The 10,589-nt window shown below is 39.5% G+C and overlaps 1 protein-coding gene across 1 annotated transcript; it reads right to left on the bottom strand.

The window, feature by feature from the left end:
• Nucleotides 1-5,321: 5,321 nt before the first annotated feature.
• On the bottom strand, nucleotides 5,322-9,576 carry LOC102079725 (uncharacterized). Its single transcript, XM_019366183.2, has 4 exons — nucleotides 8,181-9,576; nucleotides 7,858-8,060; nucleotides 7,653-7,743; nucleotides 5,322-6,031 (listed from the first exon to the last, which is right to left on the bottom strand). Exon 1 carries the CDS (start codon nucleotides 9,543-9,545, stop codon nucleotides 8,418-8,420), a length of 1,128 nt encoding a protein of 375 aa, XP_019221728.1. The 5' UTR covers nucleotides 9,546-9,576; the 3' UTR covers nucleotides 5,322-6,031; nucleotides 7,653-7,743; nucleotides 7,858-8,060; nucleotides 8,181-8,417.
• Nucleotides 9,577-10,589: the final 1,013 nt, after the last annotated feature.

The following is a 10,589-nucleotide window of genomic DNA, read 5'->3' as shown; positions in this document are numbered from 1 at the left end:
CACACACACACATATATATATATGTATATCTGTTGTGTGAGTGTGTGTGCGTGTGTGTGTGTGTGTGCCTTAGTTTAGAAGCTATACATATATGTGAGTTGTGTTGTGCGTAGTGCCGACGCGACACTTTCCAATTTCGTTGTACTATTGTACTAGGTATGACTGTGCAATGACAATAAAGAGTTATCTCTCTTATCTCTCAAACTATAACTCTGTTCATAGAGACTAAAAAACTCGTACAGGTGTGCCTTTGTTTACCAGTATCAGTGGCCTCACAGGAGAGATACTTAACTTGAGATCACTGAAATCATGCTTACAGTCCACAGTATCGCAGAAAAGGCTCACACACTTGACCCTTATGAATGTCCAAACAGGCATTTTGAATAAGAAATACAGACATTAGCGTCCACATGAAGGAATTTATGAGGGCTCTCTTCAGACCCTGAGTGCCAAGCCACATTTGGTATTGTACCCCTGCACCAAGATAAAGGTAAAGCTTTAACTTGTTATGAAAACTTAAAACATTATTATTAAGCATGAATATAACCTTGCTGCAAAATGGATTTAGCCATGTTGTATGCTTTGAAAATTTGTCTTCAATGTTGTATGTTTTTAATATGTTTTATTCAGCTGTGCACATTGTATGTTGCTGGTTGCTGTATGTAATAGAACTTCATAGTTGTAAGACTGGCCTATTGTTTTCTAGTTTCATTATGATGAATTATGATTTTCAAGCTCTGGATAACAGATTGTTGGATCTGTTCATCTTTGTTTTTGTTTATTCTTGTCTGCTTCATGCAGCAGGGTTTGTTATCTGCATGACACATTTGTGTTTAATTATTTCACTGTTTCATTAGAACATGACAACATGACTTGTATGTTTACTAAAAAGAACTCATACTTGTTAAATAAAAATGTGTATGAAGTATATTTTATAGCCTGTTATTGTATACTATACTTTTAGTTTAATAAACCCCACTATGCAAACATAAAAAATGTAACACCTACTGCAGGACTCCCACAGCTCTGAGGAACCAGTACACACTGATGAGAAGTGGGTTATTGGAATGAGGCATACAACTACTGGGCAAGAATATGGAATTACCAGATGACTCAGTGAGAGGGGTTATATGCAGCGTATGGGAGAACTCTGGATGAGTAGAAAGCCAACATCCATACTGAACAAGAAGCAACTAATAACTCAATAACATCAAAAGAAAACACACTCAATGTAGCCACCCAAGTAAGAGCACAACTCCCCCAGCTAATTGAGTCCCATCAGAGGAGATGCTTGCAGATATGAATATTGCTCTATGCACCATCCCCAATTTACACAAGTCTTAAAATCTATACAAACTACAACAAAGTACAACTGGGCAGAAATGATCGATAAAAATAGGCTGAACATATCACAACCTGGATGAACCTTAGTCATTAATGAATAAAGAATAAATAAAGAATACAGGTTTAGGAAGAAAGCTGACAAACCAATAAGTATGTGGGATGAAGAACTGGACCAGCAGCTGACATGCTCTCCACGTACTGACTGAAGAAGCTGATGAGAGAGGTAGGACAGAGAGAGATTGAGGTTCCCCTGGCTTACCTCTCATCACATCTGAGAAAGGGTAAAAGGTCTTAATAGCCTTTTATGTTAAAAATAATAAAGTGGCATTACAGAATTTATCTATATGAGCTTTTGCTAATGGTAAATCATCTTTATTATTAAACAAAGATGTAATGAAAGTATAAGTCTGATTAATATGTTGAATGAAAAATGCAGTTTGAGTAATGAAAATCATTCTAATATCTGGATTTTGTTTGCATAGACATGATCCAGTTTTGACCCTGGCAGAATTGAATCTGTGTGTTGCTGCAGGAATGTGGAAAGAAATGTAAATGTGTAGCCAACGATCATTAAACATGATTTTGAATAAGAGAAATGGTATTAAGTGTTAGTTGTTGAACACAGAACCATAATTCATATATGATTTTGCTGATAGTTGATTATGCGTAATTGCTTAATACTGATCTAAATAAAATCAGGTGTAAGTTTAATCGATATAACAAATAAGAGAGTATAATAATGACTGTAAAGACAGGCCTATCACTGAGAGTCTGACCAGTTGTGTGTGTGTGTGTGTGTGTGTGTGTGTGTGTGTGTGTGTGTGTGGATAGGAGGGCAGAGTGAGCAACACTGAGCAGACACTAATCTAAGCAATGTCTGACTATAAAACACATTATTTAATAAAATAAACTTTATTGCATATAAAGTGATTCACAAACACAAAGTTCAGAAGAGAAAAAAACGTATTCCTCTCTATTTGAATTAAAAAAGATTATGCTGAATGAATGTTCATGTAAGAATGAGCAAATCTGCCACCCTGGAGAGCATCACCAGATCCTCCTGTCTCAGGAAAACCAGGGCCATCACAGGTGACCCATTGCTCCCTGCCCACTACCTGTTTGACCCGCTGCTCTCTGGTCGGCGCCTAAGGTCCATTAGGTCCCACACCTCTAGACACACAAAGAGCTTCTTCCCCTGGGCAATTCATACTGTTAATATATGCTATCCCCCCACACCACACCCTGCCTACTCATCTCACCAAATTCAGTTTTTTATTTATTCCTGCCGTTTTACTATTTATATTTTATTTCTGTTGGTGTGGAGCACCCATAATTTTGTTGTACATGTACAATGACAATAGAGGACTATTCTATTCTATTCTATTCTATTCTATTCTAATGATAGACTTATTGAAGCATAAACTGAATGAAACAAGGAGAAGTATATTCATATGTGACTGAATGTTCATATGCAATGGAACTGTCTGTGTAAGAAATAATACAGGAAAGAAGAAAATGTAATGTAGTGATTTAAAAAACAACAACAATCATGTATGTAGAAAAGTCAAATAGATAGAGGACGAGACACCAAAGTAACTGGGTGAGGCCAAATATCATCTCCGAAAATGTGACCTCCAGAAGGAGATGGGGGAGAAAGGATGACCAGCTATAAAAGTTATGTGAAGAAGAGATACAGGGTTCTTCCCTTTGTCTTCTGCAAGATGAGCAGTTCCGAAGATTGGATCTCAGAAGTTCACAGTTGGAAATTCCAGCAGAGAAGCCAGCGGGATTAACTAACTACCTTACTAACTAACTTCTGCCCAAACTGTAAACCTGCAAGTTGATTTTGTATCTTTTGGCTTGTTCCTGATTTTTTGTTAGATCATAGATTCAAGACAATTTGGATTGCCACTCAGCAAGGAACACAGAGGAGCGCATCTTCAGGCTAGGGTGTGCCCGTTCTCTCTCCAACCTTTCTTCTTACAAAGATCAGAACAAAGTCAGCATTAGCTCAGAGTAGGTCAATTAGATAAGTGATTTAATTCTGTTTTTATTATTATTTGATTCTGCTTTTGTTTTGCTGAACAAAAGCAGAATCAATTTTAATCGCTTCATTGAAATATGCTGGATTAAAAAGTCCAAATTGTGGACTTTTATTTTTTTTAACCCTTTGTGAAACAGTAAAAGTAAAAACCTGAGTATTCATCTACATTAGAATAAATAGCTCTTCCAGGTTACTTCAGTCTTTTAAAGTAACAGAGCCTTGGGGCTTATTTTTCAAAACCACTAAACTAAACCTAATTACATTTCAAAAGCACTGATCTAAAGGGACACTGTCGTTGATGAATGTAGCTAGTAGGACTAGGCTTGCAAAGCAATTGCCTCAACTTTTTCTTATCAGAGGCAGGAGGACAACCATCCAGAGGGCTTCGAGGCAGTTAGTACTGGGCTAATGCCCTCATCCATTGGCTCCATCAAAGCTCTGCACTACCTACTGGGTAAGACTCATAGGATCAGTGTGGTGTGAATAAGGCATGACAAGTCCACGGGTCAGATTTCAGAGCCATTTTATTGAACGCGGCTGCAGCTCCCAAACTACCAGCCGAACATACATCACACCTGCATGGCACCTCAGACCACGCCCAACCACATACCCCCATCACCCGACTGAGGCCAGGAAGTCATCCAGCCGAACCAGCCATCCAGCTTCCTCCGAAGGGTGGCTGGCCTGTCCCTTAGAGATAGGGTGAGGAGCTCAGTCATCCAGGAGGGGCTCAGTGTAGAGCCGCAGCTCCTCCACATCAAAAGAAGATAGTTGATGTGGTTTGGGCATCTGACAAGGATGCCTCCTGAGCACCTCCTGGGTGAGGTGTTCTGGGTATGTCTCACCGGGAGGAGGCCCTGGGCAGACCCAGGACACGCTGGAGAGATTATATCTCTCGGCTGGCCTGGGAATGCCTTGGTATTCCCCTGGACAAGCTGGAGGAGGTGGCCAGGGAGAGGAAGGTCTGGGATTCTGTGCTTAGGGTGCTGCCCCTGCGACCCGGCCCTGGATAAACGGAACAAGATGGCTGGATGAAAATATAAAGTGATGAAATTTGTAATGTAAAACATAAAAAGCTTAAAATGTGATGCAGCCCCTAAGTTCAGACGAGAATATAGCTTGCAATTTAGAAATCTTCCCTAAATGAAAGAAACAGGAATGTGAAATAGATTTTATATGCGAGTCAAAAATTACACTAAGATTATGCAGAATGGTATTCAAGGACGAGCAAAACGAATCAGTTGCTTCACTGATTTTGAATGTCAGGAGGAGTTATAATTATGGCCTCAGTCTTGTCAGAGTTTAAAACAATTGCAGATCCAGTCACTAATCCAGGATGAACAGTCAAGTAGGGTGGACAGCCTATCTAGCTGTTCAGGCTAGACATGTATGGTTGAATGTCATCAACATACAAATGACAAGAAATGCATATTAAGTAAAATATTATGGTCAACAGTATCAAAACAGTACTGAGGTCAAGCAATATGAGCATCAGATGCCAATAGATGGCAATTATAACTAGAAAGCGAAAATTTCAGAAGAAATTTTAAGTGTGCCTATGCTACTGCCAATGAGTGTAGTTTGCCTTTAATGTGGTGCAATTAGTGCCGGTTGCCATTTATAACACTAGAGGGAGCAATATGCAACATGAGCATAGTTTGCTATTTTTACCACAAGAGGGAGGGAAATGGAATACAGCTGATTTTCAAGTTAAAGCAAAGTAAGCTGTATTGTGATCTATGTTATATGCAGCATACAGAGATGAGAGAAAGATGCTCCAGTTACATGATTACAAAAGAAGTTAATAGATATAAAACAAATAAAATAAATTTTGTTTAAGTCTCAGGTGTTCAAGAGAAGTTACAATTTAGATTTTACAGTTTTGAGTCGTTTAAAGTGAACAGTTTAGCAGATTGTAAACCAAAGTAAGTTTTCTTGGTAGAAAAAAAAAGGCCATTAAGCGGTATTCAATTTGTATTTCAAAGGTATTTTAATGTGAAAGGGGAAAATACCACATGCAAATTATGAAATTTCCCCTTGTGGGACTAATAAAGGTATCTTATCTTATTCAAACTATATTTTGTACAAATACCATTTACAATAATGTAATACATTTGAACATGATATTTAGGTTGTGGTAAACAGCAAAGCAATATAAAATAAAAAAGGAAAAAGAAACCATTCAAGTAACTTTATATTATGAACTGAAGAGTAAAGCAAAAGTATAAATGAAAAGCATACAAGCATTAATGTATATAGATAAACCCAACAATCATATGACCCCCTATGAGCAAGCACTTTGGCGACAGTGGGAAGGAAAAACTCCCTTTTGACAGGAAGAAACCTCCGGCAGAACCAGGCTCAGGGAGGGGCAGCCATCTGCTGCGACCGGTTGGGGTGAGATGTAAACAAATCAAAAACTGTCCACAGAGCTACAGGGGGCACACTGGGATCGCAACAGCAGCCATAGAGGGAAACAGATTAGGATGTTCTTTCCAGTACTGAAGTGGGTCGCTTTTCTTATGTGTGCGTTTTTCTCTGAGAGGTAGTTCTCCACTTTACTTTCTGCTGATGAGGCACTCACAGATACTTCTGGATAAGGGTCATTTGGAAGCAAGAGGTTGGCTGACTTTGTGAAAACAGCTAGAAACAGATAAAAGTAAAACTCAATTTAAAACAATAAAACAAGAGACATCACAAAGCGCAGCTCTTCAGTTAGCGAACTGGGAAGTAATGAAGTTCTAATAAATAATTGGAAAAACAAATGTAACTTTAGAACTAAATTACCCAAAACTATATTAAAAAGGAAGTAAAAAAAAGAAATTGGCTTAATACTGGTGTCTTTTGATGAGGTTTTTTATTTATTTAACCTTTATTTAACCAGGAATGTCCCATTGAGATCAAAAACCTCTTTTTCAAGGGAGTCCTGGCCAAGAGGCAGCACATTTCCAAACAAATACATACAAACAAACAGAGTTAAAAATTACACAAAACAATTACACATTATTGAGGCAGTCTGTAGGCCTTTGAGTTTAGTTTTAAAAACATTTAAAGACAACAGTTCAGTCAGTTTCCAGTCTTTCTGTAACAGGTTCCACGAAAAAGGCGCAGAGTGGACAAAGGCTTTCTTACCCAACTCTGTGCGGACAAGGGGAACAGACAGCAGCAGCTGATCATTTGAATGCAAGGAATAAGAACCACTATTTGTCCTTGTGACCAAAGTACAAATATAAGGAGGCAGCAATCCAAGCATAGCTTTGTAAATAAAAGTGTACCAATGCCCCTGTCTTCTAATGGCCAAAGAAGGCCATTTTACTCTTAAGTACAAGTCACAGTGATGGGTCAGATATCTACAGTTGGTAATAAACCTCAAGGAAGCATAATACATCGTGTCCAACATTAGAAGACATGAAGAAGAAGCGTTCATATACAGAATGTCACCATAATCTAACACAGATAAAAAGGTTGCAGTGACAAGACGTTTTTTTACTGCAAAAGAAAAGCACTGTTTATTACGGGGGGGAAAAAAAACGAAGTTTCAGCCTCAGTTTCTTTACAAGTCTCTCTATATGTGGTTTAAAGGTAAAGGAGTCATCTATCCAGACACCAAGGTATTTATATTCATGAACTATCTCTATGACATTTCCTTCAAGGGTGGACACCACTGGAATAGGCTCCGGGACCTTCTTTGACTTAGAAAACAACATTAGCTTAGTCTTGTCAGCATTGAGAACTAATTTTAGCTGGATAAGTGAATGCTGGAAAGCAACAAAGGCTTTCTGTAAGGTTTCAATGGCCTGAGCAAGAGATGATCCATAACAGTAAATAACTGTATCGTCAGCATAAAAATGCAAATTTGTGTCTGAGACCTTTTGACCCAAGTCATTGATATATAAAAGAAACAGAAGGGGACCCAAAACTGAGCCCTGTGGCACCCCCTTGTGGACAGCAACAAATTTAGAACAAAGACCTTCAAGTTTAATGTACTGGGTTCTATTATTCAGATAATTTGAGAACCACGCTATTGCATGTTCTGACAATCCAAGGCTGAGCAGTCTGTTTTTTAGGACAGCATGATCAACAGTGTCAAAACAGGTAAGTTGCTATGCGAGGTAAAAACCACACGTGGCTGTAATTTGGTGGCCTGTATACAGTTCCAGTCAAGGCATATAGTTGGCTTAAATGGGTTTAATACTGGTGTCTTTTGATCACTTGATTGTATATAAACCTGTTGTACAAAAGGTGCATTTTAATTTCACTATACCTGCCCATCCTTGTAGCCGGTTTCTAGAAGAGTGGCACAGTTTCAACATCAGTGTAGGGCTTCTCCACTGCCTTCACTGGACAGAACACATCTGAGGAGTTATGAATGAATGGATGACTTAATGAATGGATGAGATTATAGTTTGTTTCAAACAATATCAATATCAAATGTTACAATATAAAGTAAGAAACAAAAATACAATTACCTGTTATGGCAGGGATCCCATCAGGTGCAGTTGCAGTCTTTCTGTTCACGTTTCTGGTCAGCTCTTCAATGGATGAGAGCAGTCTTATCTATCAGCTCCCACTGGTGAGCTGTCAGTGTTGCTGGTAGAGTGTGCTCAGTTGCAAAGACACTAAGATCACGTTTTTGTTGCAGTAGGCTTCGCACCATGTAGAGGCTGCTGTTCTGTTGTGTGTGCGTATAAGAGAACATGATTGACTTTATTTTGCAACAAATTCGGCTCAGAGTGTATAGGAATTAATAATAAAATAGAAGTACATTAAAGAATGTTACAAGAGGACTCACCTGTACATCTTGCTGTAGATGTTGATATCCATATTTAGGTCCATCTGTATGACTTCTAGGCAACAGTAGGCCAATAGGGAGTGTTTAAATGGCCTACAATCTTCCTTTCATTGGGCAGGGTCTTTGTCACGCTGCACTGAGACAGCAGATCCTCATTCACACAGGGTAGAAAGGAATGGGCGACACAGCCCACACTTGGCAAGTCCATATCCCTCACAACCTTGCAGTCATTTTGTGTTAGTGAATTACACAATAAATGGGGTTGTGATAACTGTGATATGTATTCAGAACACCTGATTGGAGGCAGGCATATGGCTGTGATATGTAAAGGTGATCAATCAATGTGTGTTTTTCGGTAGTTGCAGCAGTAATAAGTTGTGCATATCCTCTTGACTGAAACAGTTCTTGGATGGGGTTTTTTCCTCTGCTCATAAGGTCCTCATTGAAGTCTCCACAAACAATAATTGGTTGGCAATTCATCATTTCCAATGAGTCCAAAAGACATTGCATTTGTGGTAAAAACCTCACGTGGTTGTAATTTGGCGGCCTGTATACAGTTGCTATCAAAGCTGTGACTGGCGATTCAACCTTGACAAAAACAAATTCAAGGTCAGTCACATTTTGCAGGTATTTTCGAGACTCTGCTGTAAGAATTGTCTTGTAGTACATTGCAACTCCACCGCCATTTACCTTTGCCATGTCTGTATGGTTTGTGTAAGAGACGTGTCTGTTGCGTGTGGCCATGTTGTATTGTTCCAGCTGGAAGCGGGGAGAAACAGATGATCCAGACAAGTGAGTTTCTGTGATACATAAAACATCAGCAAGGCTGAGTTCATGGTGGCATCTCATGTCCTCCATGTGAGTTGGGAGACCTTGTGCATTGTGATGGATAATTGTCAACGTGGGGACTGTGGGAACTACTGATTTTAAGAATTGCAACAGTGGTCTTGCATTCTCAAATGATGCATGTCTCATATTTTTGAGTGCATCTGTGATGGCAGGATCAGCATAGATTTTCCTTTCATCAAAGTCTGTGATGTACAGTCCTTTAAGTGAGGTTGTGCGGCTGAGTGCAACATAGGCCATTCCAGGTTCGAAAACACGCTTCAAGCATACTACTGCTGACTCCATTGTCATGCCTTGTACTTTGTGAGCTGTACATGCAAAGGCCAACTTCATTGGAAATTGCCTGCGAAGAACTCCTTTTTTACTTGTGGATTCTTCACATTTCTCAATATATACCAGGTTGTCTGAGGATCCTTGTATTTTTCTGCGAAATTTTTGCCCAGAATTTTGATTGTCCAGCGCAAGTCCAATGAGATTCACAGTTTTTGGTCCATCCTGTGTGGCTGTCACAATGTTCATGATTGTTCCGAATGTCCCATTAAAAGCCCATCTTCAACATCCAAATTTCTAATAATCATAACACGCACTCCAGGTGCAGCTTGTATGTTATCAGGTAAATCTCTTTTGTTGCCTTTCATCATATCTGCCAGGAGGACCATCTCACCCGTTCGTGGGTCTTTTCTGTAGTCTTCGGCCTGAATATTTATGATATCAGAATGAAGAGCAGTTACAGTTGCTGAATTGTGTTTGTCGACCTCTTTGTTTGTAGCATAAATGTGTAATACATTAGATGGACAGTCTTTTAGGTCATGGATAGCCTGAGTGAGCAAGGCTTTATCATTGGCTTCAAGAGAATCTGTTTTTTGCTTCACTCTTATCCTGTTCAGAACTTCAGCAAAAGAATGATCATCTTTCTGTCGCATGATTTATGTCAGGTTGACCATGTGGAAATAGTCTTTCCAGAGATCAAGGACATTGTCCTCGTACACACAGAGTGGTTTGGCTTTTCCAAGGGGTGGCAGCTGGTAAAAGTCTCCTACTGCAAGGATAGACATCCCACCAAAAGGCTTCTTGTTTCCTTTGATCTGCTGAAGTCTCCAGTGAATGTAGGCAAAAAGGTCTTTAGAAACCATAGATATCTCATCAATGATCAGAATCTCTGCATTTGAAAGTGAAGCTCTCACTTCATCCAGTGCATTCCCCAGTCCCTGATAAGGCGGTTTTAAAGATTTTGGCAGCTTTAGCAGAGACTGCAGTGTTTTCCCAGATATGTTAAAAGCTGCAGTGCCAGTAAATGCAGTCAGCAGTACTGCAGGGTAGGACATGTCTGCTTGGTCACGGAATCTGGGGAGTTGGTTCAAAATCTTTGTTGCCTCCTCATATATGCACTTGATAACATGTGATTTTCCACAGCCAGCTCCTCCAGAGACAAAATAAAAGAACTGCTCAGGACAGTGACCCCACACAAGTTTGAAACACCACTCAGGCACTGCGTAGAATATGGATGCTTGGGTTTCATTCAGACTTTGGTACATTTTTCTGACAAAGTCTGGGCTCAGCTTT

Source organism: Oreochromis niloticus, unplaced genomic scaffold (assembly GCF_001858045.2).
Source record: "Oreochromis niloticus isolate F11D_XX unplaced genomic scaffold, O_niloticus_UMD_NMBU tig00001544_pilon_1183777-1232742, whole genome shotgun sequence".
NCBI classification, from domain to species: Eukaryota; Metazoa; Chordata; class Actinopteri; order Cichliformes; family Cichlidae; genus Oreochromis; species Oreochromis niloticus.
This window is presented reverse-complemented; position numbering and strand designations above follow the sequence as displayed.

Coding starts and splice junctions, on each gene's coding strand:
- LOC102079725 (XM_019366183.2), bottom strand. CDS start 9,545: ATGAACATTGTGACAGCCACACAGGATGGACCAAAAACTGTGAATCTC.